The sequence below is a fragment of the Lycium barbarum genome, chromosome 4, assembly GCF_019175385.1.
Source record: "Lycium barbarum isolate Lr01 chromosome 4, ASM1917538v2, whole genome shotgun sequence".
NCBI classification, from domain to species: Eukaryota; Viridiplantae; Streptophyta; class Magnoliopsida; order Solanales; family Solanaceae; genus Lycium; species Lycium barbarum.
In genome coordinates this window covers 82,811,748-82,825,345 of record NC_083340.1, presented here as the reverse complement: position 1 = coordinate 82,825,345, position 13,598 = coordinate 82,811,748, and the positions used below count along the sequence as shown (strand labels likewise).

Genomic DNA, 13,598 nt, shown 5'->3' with positions numbered 1-13,598 from the left:
AAGAACTACAGCTGCCCAGAAGGGAAAAGCTACGACAAAAAGACGGGCGGAAAGAGAGCCCCTGATGAATGTAGAAGAGGGCGAATCACAAAATGAGGCCCCGCCCAATGTAGAAGATCAAGGAGGAGCCTCGGCTCCGATTCCTCCAGCGGGTGCTTCGGTTCAACAAGTGATTGAGGCCATACATTTATTAACCCAATTGGTTGCCGCCCAGGCACAACGACAGAATGCGGGCCCGAGTGATCATTCAGCTAGTACGAGAGCTCGTGATTTTATGACTTTAAATCATCCGGAGTTCTTTGGGTCGAAACCGGATGAAGATCCATAAACATTCATTGATGAAATGTTGAGGACCTTAAGGATTATTCATGCCTCCGAGACCGAATTCGTGGAGTTGGCTTCTTATAGACTCCGCGATGTGGTGGTATTATGGTACAACAACTGGGTAGCATCAAGGGGAGAAAACGCGCCTCCTCCGGTTTGGCAAGAATTTGTGGATGCTTTTATTCGTCATTATTTGCCACCCGATGTCCACCGAGCTAGAACAGACAGGTTCTTGAATCTAAAGCAGGAAGCATGAGTGCTCGAGAATATAGCTTGCAATTTAATTCTTTGTCCAGGTATGCCCCGACTATGGTGGCCGACATGGGGGATCGAGTGCACAGGTTTGTGAGTGGTCTGGGACCACATTTATTCAAAGATTGCTTGACAGCTTCATTGCAGGATGGGATGGACATTTCCCGTATACAAGCCCATGCTCAGAATTTAGAGGGACGACAGCCACCACAAAGGAGTGATCGTGATACTGACAGGAGACAAGGCAAGAGGGCTAGATCTATGGGAGCCAGCAGTGAGTATAGAGGGGGACCGAGACAGACGTATCCTAGGCATTCAGGCCAGTCAGCGACTAGTGCGCCTTCCAGATTTCCAGATAGGAGGTTTGACCATTCTTTCCGGTCAGGACAGGGCCAGAGTTCGAGAGCCTCGGATTTTCAATCCAGAGGGGATTTTATTCAGAGGGGACCCCCAGTACCGCGGTGCAGCCAGTGCGGTAGACTACATTCCGGACAGTGTCGTCGAGGTTCGGACGCCTGCTATGCCTGCGGTCAAGTTGGCCATATGATGAGAGATTGTCCCTCGATAAGAGATAGAGCCGGGACTCGGCCCACAGGTTCAGCAGCAGGTTCTTCTTTGGTACGCCCGACAGCACAGATTCCTCGGACTTCAGCAGGTAGAGGTAGAGGCAGAGGGGGAGCATCTACTTCAGGTGCCGTCCAGCCCCGCATATATGCTTTAGCCAGTGACAGGATCTTGAGTCTTCCCCAGATGTCGTCACAGGTACATTAACTATATTTTCCCGTGATGTATATGCTTTGATCGATACGGGTTCTACCTTATCTTATGTTACTCCGTATGTTGCTGACTGTATTGGGGTGAAACCCGAGCCAATTAGACCTTTTGAGGTATTCACTCCGGTTGGTGATCCGGTAATAGCGAGGAAAGTGTACAAAAATTGTGTAGTTGTCATATGTGATCGCCGAACAAAAGTTGATTTGATTGAGCTGGAAATGCTTGATTTTGACGTAATTATGGGTATGGATTGGTTGGCCTCATGCTATGCTAATGTCGATTGCCGGACAAAGATGGTTCGATTTCAATTCCCGGGAGAGCCCGTACTTGAATGGAAGGGTAATACGGCGTCTCCAAAGGGTAGGTTTATTTCCAATCTTAAGGCAAGAAAGATGATAGCTAAAGGTTATATTTATCATCTAGTTCGGGTTCATGACACAGAGGCAGAGCCGCCGACTTTCCAGTCTGTTCCAGTAGTGAATGAATTTCCAGGATATATTTCCAAATGAACTACCAAGTCTTCCTCCTGAGAGGGAAATTGATTTCACTATTGTTGTATTGCCAGACATGGAGCCTATTTCTATTCCTCCTTATCGAATGGCTCCAGCGAAATTGAAAGAGCTGAAGGCACAGTTGAGGGACTTGCTTGAAAAGGGGTTTATAAGGCCCAGTTCATCGCCGTGGGGAGCACCGGTCCTGTTCGTGAGAAAGAAGGATGGATCTCTACGGATGTGCATCGATTACAGACAGTTGAACAAGGTAACAATAAAGAACAACTATCCCCTCCCCAGAATTGACGATTTGTTTGATCAATTACAGGGAGCTAAGTGGTTCTCCAAGATATATTTGAGATCTGGTTATCATCAAGTGAGAATTAGAGAGAGAGATATTCCCAAAACAGCCTTCAGAACGAGGTATGGCCACTATGAGTTTCGAGTGATGTCGTTTAGGTTGACAAATGCCCCGGCGGTGTTCATGATTTAATGAATAATGTGTTCAGGCCATTCTTGGATCTCTTCGTGATAGTATTTATCAATGATATCCTGGTGTATTCTCGCACAGAGTCAGAGCATGCAGATCATCTAAGAATTGTCCTTGGCGTTCTTCGAGCTCGGGAATTGTATGCAAAATTCTCAAAGTGCGAGTTTTGGTTAAATTCTGTGGCATTTCTAGGTCATGTTATTTCAGATGATGGCATCCGAGTCGACACTCAGAAGATTGAAGCTGTGAAGACTTGGCCAAGGCCTACGACGCCCACGGAAGTTCGTAGTTTTCTGGGTTTAGCAGGCTATTATAGAAGATTCGTAGATGGCTTTTCATCTATTTCAGCTCCATTGACGAAGCTAACTCAGAAGTCCGCTAAATTTCAATGGAATGATGCATGTGAGCGTAGTTTTCAAGAGTTGAAAGACAGATTGACTTTAGCTCCAGTGTTAACACTTCCCGAAGGGCCGGATGGCTATGTCGTGTATTGTGATGCCTCCGGTGTGGGACTAGGATGTGTATTAATGCAATATGGGAAGGTTATTGCATATGCTTCGAGACAGTTGCGAAAACATGAACAGAATTATCCAACTCATGATCTCGAATTGGCCGCGGTTATTCATGCGTTGAAGATATGGAGACATTATTTGTATGGTGTGCACGTTGATATCTATACGGACCACAAAAGCCTCCAACATATTTTTAAGCAAAAGGAGTTGAACCTGCGGCAGATGCGGTGGTTAGAATTGTTGAAAGACTATGACGTGAATATTTTGTACCATCCCGGAAAAGCAAACGTAGTAGCCGACGCGCTCAGCCGCCGATCAATGGGCAGTCTATGTGAAATCCCTCCGGAAAAGAAAGAAATGGTTCATGAGCTCCACCATCTAGCTAATATTGGAGTACGTGTAATGGATTCGGGTGATGCAGGAATTAGCATCAATGATCCCACAGTTTCTCCTTTGAATATAGAAGTGAAAGAATGGCAGTATGAAGATCCACAAATGTGTCATTACAGGGATGTCTCTCGTGAAAAAGAGGAGTCTTCATTTGAAGTTTCCATAGATGGGGTCCTTAGATATCGAGGCAGGTTATGTGTGCCGGATGTAGCAGAATTACGCCAATGGATTCTAGAGGAAGCACACTATTCTCGATATTCTATTCATCCAGGTGCAACCAAGATGTATCATGATCTCAAACTGCTATATTGGTGGGATGACATGAAACGAGACATAGCAGAATTTGTAGCCCAATGCCTAAATTGCCAGCAAGTGAAAGCAGAACATCAGAGGCCAGGGGGCTTATTGCAGGCAATGGAAATTCCTACATGGAAATGGGAAGAAATTAATATGGATTTCATTGTAGGATTACCTCGCTCCCGAGGCAAATACAATTCTATATGGGTGATCGTGGATAGATTGACCAAAGCAGCTCACTTTCTTCCAGTCAGAACCACGTATTCAGCGGAAGATTATGCTAGGTTGTACTTGAAAGAAATTGTGCGACTTCACGAAATTCCATTAGCCATTATTACAGACAGAGGATCCCAATTTACAGCTAAGTTCTGGAAGTCTTTTCAAGAGGGTCTAGGTACCCAAGTTAAGCTTAGCACGGCATTTTATCCACAGACCGATGGACAAGCCGAACGCACTATTCAGACTTTGGAGGATATGTTAAGGGCCTGCATGTCACGACCCGACTCGGGGCTGCGACGAGCACCCGGTGCTAACCCACCCGAGCACCCTCTTAGCTTACTCTTATACTTACATCTAGGTGAGCCACATAATTATACATGCATTTCCATTTATTCGACAACTAGTCCCATATGGACAACCGCACATTTATATCATCATAGGCATTTATGCTACATCAATATACATGGGCCAACGTGGCCGACAAAATGATATACAAAACATAGGCCGACAAGGCCAAACACATCTACCCACACACACACACGTCTACGAGCCTCTAAGAGTATAACATATCGCATTAGCGGGACAGGACCCCGCTATGCCCATAATTATATACACAAAAGAATGAGTACCCAAAAGATATGGCTCCGAAGGAAATGGAGCTCTCTATGAAATCTCCGAATAGGCAGCTAAGGATCAAATCTGTCTCCCTGCGCACCTGCGGGCATGACGCAGCGTCCACAAACAAAAGGACGTCAATACGAAGAATGTACTGAGTATGTAAAGCATGATCAACATCAATATAGAAGCATAATAGATATCATATGAAGATAGCATGGGAGGGGAGACAGTAATGTCATCATCATGTCGCTTACTTGCATACATCGTCGTTCGTATCCCATAGTAATACTCGTACCATACTTGTGCTCATATTCGTATACATGTCCTTATCCGTATTCCTATACATAGTCTTTTCACATTCATATTCATATTATATACATAGTCATTTCATATACATAGCATTTACATAACATACCCGACCTCATGGGATCGGTGTCTTATACATACTTGGCCAACCAAGGCTCAAGGTCATACATACCTGGCCCTACCAAGGCATCAGGATTATCCGTGCCCTCTGCAGAGGTGTGCGCGCGTTTCGTAATCGTATACATACTTTATACATAGTCATATACATATAGTCTTACCCGGCATCATAAGCTCGGGGTCTTTTTATAGCCCTTCATAGGCACACATACACATATATCGTATCTTGTAAGCATCTCTAGTCTCATTTTACTCTCATCATCATTTCTATCCTCATCATTATCGTTACATTTACATTATAGACTTACTCGTCATACGAGGAACGTAGTATAAGCATAGTACATATCAAGGGTCGTGAGCTTATGAGCTCGGAATGTCAACCATGTGAAGACAACATACTCATATAGAGGAATTTAGGAATTTGGCCAAGAACCATGCCTTATGAAAGAAGGGTTAGCCTTACATACCTTTCCGTCGAACTATTCTATGCTTGCACGTTCCCTTCCAATGCTAGCGTTTATACCTTCATTAATATCATAACAATGGCCATTAGTCATTCACATTATCTAGAATTCCTCAATTTGCCTCTAGTTCACCCACATTCATGATTATAACACCCATCTTCGTCCATTTGTCTAAAGTGTTTAGTTCATGATCTTAATACCATTTATAACACATTCATATCACAACACAACAACATTCATAACTCAATTCAAACTATTTCTCAAAATGTCACTATTCATCATTCATGACCTAGTTGACCACATTTTCTACAATCCATGTATTTTAATTCTCCAATACCTCAAACATCTTGTAAAAGTCATGAATCTTACATTAGAAGTTGTAGGAACAAGCTTTGGTTGATAATACTCTTCTTTGAGCAAAACCCTAGTTTTTCTCCATTTGGATTTCTTGACTTGGATGATCCTTGATGATTCCCTTGTCCTTGATTTACTTGTCTTAATGTTATGGATGACTTATAATCCTTGAAAACTCATAAAATAAATGTAGAGGGGAGCTCTAGAGAGAAGTGGTGTAATGTTGTAAATGAAATAAGACAAGTCTTGATCCTCATATTTAATGAATTGAAAAATCTGTGTTGGGTGAACAGTGGTCGTCCATGGAGGTTTACGGTCCGTCCCTCGTGGTCGTTTTTAAGCTTAAGCAGAACCAGAAACTTTGGCCTGCATGCATGGTGATTTACGACCATGGTTTACGGGCCGTAAATCACTTTACGGTCTGTCCACCAGGTCGTATTATACCTCTTCCTCAGCTGGCAGAAAGTTGAAGTTTGGCATGCCAGTTTACGACCTGGGAGTTTACGGTCCGTATTTTCACTTTACGACCACTGGCAGAAAGCTGAAGCTTTTGCATGGCAGTTTACAACTGCCAGTTTACGGACCGTATTGCACTTTACGGACCGTATTTTGCAATATACGACCACTGGGCAGTTTTGCCAACTTTCAATTTTTCTCATTTCTCGACTTTTCATTCTAATCATCCACATCCCTTTACATACATTTCCCATGAAACATTATACACTCGCACTCCTCGCACACCTCATTAGTTCATTTACTTGCGTACCAACGGGAAATTTTCCGAGGTGTAACACTGCATATTAGATTTTGGTGGTAGTTGGGATGATCACTTACCCTTTATTGAGTTTGCCTATAATAATAGCTACCATTCCGGTATTCAAATGGCTCCGTATGAAGCTTTATATGGGAGGAAATGCAGATCCTCGATTGGATGGTTTGAGATGGGAGAAGTACAACTAATAGGCCCCGAATTGATTCAACAAGAAGTGGAGAAAGTTAAGGTGATCAGAGATCGATTGCTAACAGCCCAGAGCCGCCAAAAGTCTTATGCAGATAATCGCCAGCGAGATCTGGAATTTCAGGTCAATGATTGGGTATTCTTGAAAGTATCGCCAATGAAAGGGGTAATGAGATTCGGTAAAAAGGGGAAGTTGAGCCCACGATATATTGGACCTTATAAAATTATCCGTAAGGTGGGTCGTGTAGCCTACGAATTGGACTTGCCTTCAGAGCTTGAGTCAGTGCACCCAGTTTTTCACGTATCGATGCTCCGCAAGTGCATTGGAGACCCAACAAGAATAGTTCCGGTTGATGATGTTCAAGTGACAGAAAAATTGACATATGAAGAAGTGTCGGTTGCTATTTTAGATAGACAGGTGTGAAGACTTCGGAACAAAGAGGTTGCTTCAATCAAGGTTCTATGGCGAAACAATAGTCGGGAAGAAATGACTTAGGAAGCAGAGGAGAATATGCAAGCCAAATATCCTCATTTATTCCAACCCCCGGAGGAGATTCAAGCTGAGATGTCGACGAGATAAGGTATGTATGCTTTATTTTTATGCTTTTGGTCGTGTGTGGCCATAGATATGTTGATATTATGATGTAGCCCTATGAGGCGATGATATTATGGGTTGTTGTGACAGGATGGTAGTGCCAAATTACAGGGAAAACTCTGGCGAAATTTTTGTAGAATCCCGAGTGTTTTAACATTCGAGGACGAAAGTTCCAAAAGGGGGGAAGAGTGTTACACCTCAGAAAATTTTCCGTGAGTCTACAATGAATAGATCAACGAAGGGTATGAGTGTGCGGTGTTTTACTAAGTAGGGAATGACGATTCATGAATTTTTGGAAATAAGAAAGTTGCAGAAATTCATTTCAGTCCAGTGGTCGTAAAGCACAATACGACCCATAAAGTGATTTACGGACCGTAAAGTGTGATCGTCCTCCAACACTCCAAGAAATTCAACTTTCTGTTAAATGTTGAAATGGTAAAACACGACCCAGAATACGGACCGTAAACCGAAATACGGCCCGTAAACCTCGATCGTAAATCGCCATGATGACAGCTAACCCTTCTGTTTTTGATATGCTTAAATACGACCATGAAGGACGGACCGTAAACCAGTATACGGCCCGTAAACTATGTTTCACGACCACTGTACACCCCGACTGTTGATCATTAAAAATCAGACTTTGAGTTATTAAAAGGGACCCAAGGCTCATTTTATTTCATTTTCTCATCTACACAACTCAAGAGCTTTCTAGAGAATTCTCCAAACACTTCATCTACAAGAAGGACCAAGGGAAATTAAGATCAACAACATCAAATTCATGAATCAAAGTCTATGAAACTCAAGTGAAGTTCATCCAAACCAAGAGATCCCAAAGGAGGTGAAGTAGGGTTTTGGTGAAAGATGAGAGGCTTCACTCCAGGCTTGTTCCACCAACCTCTAAGGTAAGTTTGATGACTTTTCCATGATGACTAAAGTATTTATATGATGAAACACTTGGATTATGAGAGGGTGTAATAAATGGGTCATAAAATGTGAATAGTGTTATAATTGAATGATAGTGGAATTGAATCATGAATGTTGATGTGTTATGAGTATAAAGATGTTATAAATGACGTGTAGACCATGAGATGGGTGTGTGGCATGAGAAAACATGATAATAAGCTAGAACCCATGAATGTGGAAATTTGGAGAAAAATGGTGGATTTTGCTCAATGTATATAAATGACGATTGTTGATTACAATATTGTGAGTGTTGTTGTGAGAGTTTGGGAATTGAGATTGGACACGGGAAAAGTAGTACAAACAAAGGAAATGCTGCTCAATTTTTCCTAGAAATAACGATGCGTTCCTATAGTCGGTTAACTAACGTAATGTGCATTCTCTCGTGAAGGTAGCAACGTGATATTGAAGGGGATCAAGTGAACGATAGCTTAAATAAGCGACAAAGGTATGTGAGGCTAGTCCTTTTCTTTCTATGGCATGAATCCCATAATATGATTCTTCTCCCTTTCCATGATTCTCATATATCCCGGAAAGCCAAGAGCCTAAGATCATGAATAGCTATATGAGTCAAGAGATATGATATGACGTTCTTATAAAGTAAATGATGTTGTTCCTTGTATACACTCACCTTATATACTAATCCTTTCAAGGTGAGGCAGAATGTTCATATATGTTCATAATGGAATCGAGGGTTCACGACCTTATGTCACCTCGATAGAATGCAGTTGTTCTAGAGTCTTTATGCATGTACGCTGACAAGTATATTTTGATAAGCATATTATTATAAGTATTTTATGATGAGCATGTCATGATTGCATCACACCGGGCCTAGTTGGCCGGGCAGTCATCGCGAAAGCGGGTAGCTATACGATACACTATGGCCAGTTGGCATGGGCAGACACCACTAGTGGGCGGCATGAGATGGTACCCCGGACGCGGGAGGCCTGGACGCGGGCTATTGTTATTGATTATCACACCGTTCCGATATGGACGGGCAGCTTACATATTATGCATATATGATATTATAATGAGTATGAGTAAGACAACATGCATTACTTCTCTTATGATTGTCATTCAGATCCAGATGTTTCATATTGATGATCTCATTATATTATTGTTGTCTTCCTTCATTGTTTATGCCTCTCATACTCAGTACAATATTCGTACTGACGTCCGTTTTCTTTGGACGCTGTGTTCATGCTCACAGGTAGACAGGGAGGTGAGCTTGATCCGGATTCTTAGTAGTTGTCAGCCGATTGAGAGCACTCCATTGTTCGGAGGTGCTTGTGATTCTCCTTTTGGTATATATGCATATTTTGGGCACGGCGGAGTCTTGTTCCGCCTATATGTATAGTACGTCAGTAGAGGCTCGTAGATACGCAGTGTGGGTTAGATGGTCTCACAAGATGTTATTATATATGTATATTATTTTGATGGCCGAGAGGCAAATGTATATAAAGCATTTATATTTCTATCTAAAATATGTTTTCCCTATAATTTGTGTATGAAGTTGATAAAAAGGGCCTTAAGTGAGTAAGATGAGTGGTAGAGTGAGTGGTGCTCGGTGGCTAGCCCCGGGTACCCGTCGCGGCCCCTAGCTGGGTCGTGACACATAGAGACATGGATCTAAAGTAATTTCAGATTTACATAGAGCCTGTTTGGATGGGCTTAAAAAAACAACTTATAAAATGAAAACAACTTATAAGCTAAAAATAATTTATAAGCTCAAAAAAAAAAAAGTTGGAGTAGCCTCACTTTTTTTTTTTTTTTGGCTTATTATAAGCTGCTTTTTTTAAGAAAAGCCAAACGAGCCAACTTATTTTTTGGGCTTAATTTAAGCACAAAATGGCTTATAAGCTGGCCAGCCAAACACTAAAAAAAGCTGAAAACAGTTTATATGTTGTTTTCAGCAACTTATTAACTAAGCCAAACGGGCTCATAATTACATAATTACACAGTTTAAGCCTTCAGATTACATTTGCAATCAAATGATATGTTTTCAATTAATATTTAAAATGACCTAAAAGAATTGAAGGGATTGCCATTAACTTTGTATTTCATATAGTAGTAATCATTTCACACAATTGTAGAAAAATATATGTTATAATTTTAAAATACATAAAATGAAAATTCCTCCGTCCAATCAAGCCTAAGTTAATTGTGTTTAAAAGAGAAAATGTCAATTTTCAAGCAATCACGATTACACCATAAATTACAAACAATGCACCGTTAAAAGATCACCAACCAAAGAATAATGAATTACAAAAATTGTTTTAGAGGAAATGTATAAGGTCTAAAACTTAGCTTCTCACAAGCCTGAGGATTCAATCAAAAGAACAAATCGTGTATCCACTTTGACATCTCATCAAAAGGTATCCAATAGAAACACTGTTGGAGAAGTTTAAGTGCTCAATAAAAAGAAGTGCAAATTGTAGTGTTAAAGTGACAAAAAAACAGACAAATTTTAGGAGCCGCTTATTTATTTGACCTTTAAATATCTTTAAAAAGAAAAAAAGGAAAAAAGAAAAACATGAGTGACTAATAATGAGGTGTTTGGCCAAGCTTTTAGTAGAAAATAAATGTTTTTGGAAAGTAATAAAAACTGTTTTTCAGAAGCTAAAAATGTAGCTTTTTCCTAGACCGACTTATTTGAAAAACATTTTTGAGAAAAATACATTTAGAAGCACTTTTTAAAAGCTTAATCAAACACTAATTGATGCTCAAAAGTGTTTTTTAAATTCATTAGCGAAACACACTTAAAAACACTTTTTAAAAGCTCAGCCAATCACCAATTGCTGCTCAAAGGCAATTTTCAAAATATTCCTTCCGTCCCAATTTATGTGATATAGTTCAACTAAGCACGGAGTTTAAGAAATAAAAAAAGACTTTTGAATTTTGTGGCCTAAAATAAGCCAAAGATAGTTGTGTGGTTATAGATCATCTCGTTACGCGTAAAAAATAAAGTTTAAAATTGAATTATTATCAAATAAGTAAATGTATTATTCTTCTTGTGACATATTAAAAAGAAATATACAATCACATAAATTGAGACCGAAGGAGAATTAATTTTAAAAGTTTGACCAAACCGGCTATAAATATATATATTTTTTTGGTAATGCCGTGATTCCAAAGTTTCCAGCCAATGCCTTTACTTTAGTTCCCACTTCCCTCTCAAATTCGTAGGTCAGTCATGCAACTCACGTATTTCGCACCAAATCAAAGCAAGAATTTTTCAAAAAAGACGTCCACGTGGCCTCACCTTTTTATCCTCTCAAAATATCAGTTGCATGAAGCAGATCAAAACATTGACGTTTTATTCAACCCGTCATTAACCAGCCGTTGGATCAGAATCCTCAAAACAATCCCTACTTAGGTTAACTCCTTATAATGGTTACCTTAACTAGATCCACAGAGAATTTGCTAACTACCCCTTAAACTTTACCTTATTTACATGTAAACCCTTCTCTTCCCCTTGCTATAAATCTTACCTTTGAGAAACACTAGGTTTGCCAAACTGAAGAGCCTAAGGGCCCTTTGAAGAAATCTATAAAAACAAACAATTTTGTTTCTATAGATTTCTTTTCCGAACTTTCTTTTCACTTTTTCATCTTCCAAAAGTAAAGTGAAAAAAACAGAAATTATATACTTCCATAATCAATGGCGACATCTTCTAGAAGATCAAGCGGACCGGTTTTGCCGATTAGATCGGCGTTCCAAAGGTCTATCTCACCGACCGGCCGGTTCAGCAATTCAACTGATACGTCGTCGTTTGCTTCCTCGACGAGTTCTAGCTTTTACTCGTCTACTAGTTCTACAGGTTTTTTCAACCGATCGGCATCTCCAACGCGCGTGAACCTTCATGGCTTTGCACCACTCGCTCCTACGCGCGTGAACCTTCATATCGACAGATCTATATCTCCTAGGCGTTCGATGACGGTTTCTTCACGAGATCAGGTGGTTCGTAGGCACAACAATAATAGTATGATCTCTCCAAAAAGGACGTGTATGTGCTCTCCTACAACGCATCCTGGATCCTTTCGGTGTAGTTTGCACAAGAGTACTACTAATTCTGCTCCGTCGATTTCGTATTCGCCTAGTCGTTTGAATGCTCGGCGATCGGCGATGACGAACTCGTTGGTGCGTATTGGTACTGTTGAAGGAGATCTAGTGAAGCGTGCTTTAGCCGCTCTTATAAGGCCTTCGTCCCATCATCTTAGACGTAGATGCGATTTCCAACCTCGTCCTAGTCGACTCTCCAGAATGTCTAAAGCTGATGATGAGGATATGTGAGATATAGTGTTAAATGGTTGCAGGTTTGAAATTCCTATTTAGTTGGAAGTTTTTCGGCGATGGCATCAGATTCCGGCTGCGATTTTTATAGTACTACCGGCGAATCCAAAGTCGTTACAGTTTTGATACTCTGGCGGAGCTAAAGAACAGAAGCTCTCCCTTGTACATATGATTTGCAGCAACTGATTGCAATCTAAAGGACATTTTGGACTTTTTTTTCAATATCCATCCAAACAAAACGCTTACTAAAATAAAGGAACTATTGTCTAAAAAAAAGAATTTGATTTGTTTTGAGCCATTTGTGTACGTATTCGTGTGTAATGGAGAGTTGCGTGACTTGTTTTGGTTTTGTGTACGTTTACAGCTTTTGTTAATCCCGTCATGCTTGCCTTTAACCGTGCCGTTATTCTTGCCATTTCCTGTTATCTCGCCGTGTATGGCGTCGTCTTTGCGTTTGTGTTTCTTACAAGGTATATCGTTTACTTTTTTATTGGCAATAATTTATTTATATCCGATTTATTCTTTAATTATAGGTTTGGTTATTATTAATATTTTTTTCTTTTGGTTATTTGGCAGGTTTTGCGTGATTGATTCAAATTGCGGAGTTGAAGTTTGATTATGGACTTGGACTTGGTATTATTTATACCTTCCATAAAAGGTGAAGTATTTCCTCTTACCGAGTCTTTGGCGCGGCCGACGGTGTTTGCTGGACTTCGAAGGATACCTTGAAATGGACAATTAAAATATATTTCAGATAAATTTGAAAAATTATTAAACAAGTACAATAAAAAGGTATGGGTAAGGAGAGGGGAATAGAATATTGTAGCAATTATTAAGTGGGGCCAAAACTGATGAAAGCAACAATAGAAGATGGGAAACAGGCTGGCTATGCATATGGAGTGTGTGGGCCAGATTGGACATAACTGGTTCTTACAATGCACTTTCCCAAAACTGGTTTGGATAATAAATGGGAAAGGACGGGAAAAAAGTATTTATAGTTGATATGAAATATAAAAAAGTAATGACGATTTTTGAATTTTATTGTTAAGTAAAGATAGGATGAAAATCATTTTCGCCCTCTAATTTTATTTTAAAAATTAAACTCTCCTTCATCTTTAAACAATAATCATTCTCCCTCTTTTATTCTAATTAATTATCTTAAATTCATATTCTACTCTTGCATT

The 13,598-nt window shown here is 40.3% G+C and overlaps 1 protein-coding gene across 1 annotated transcript; it reads left to right on the top strand.

Moving 5' to 3' along the window:
- The first annotated feature begins 11,645 nt into the window (after positions 1–11,645).
- LOC132636114 (A-agglutinin anchorage subunit-like) lies at positions 11,646–12,763 on the top strand. The gene has a single exon (XM_060352820.1). The coding sequence runs from the start codon at positions 11,782–11,784 to the stop codon at positions 12,412–12,414; it is 633 nt and encodes a 210-aa protein (XP_060208803.1). The 5' UTR covers positions 11,646–11,781; the 3' UTR covers positions 12,415–12,763.
- The last annotated feature ends 835 nt before the right edge of the window (positions 12,764–13,598 follow it).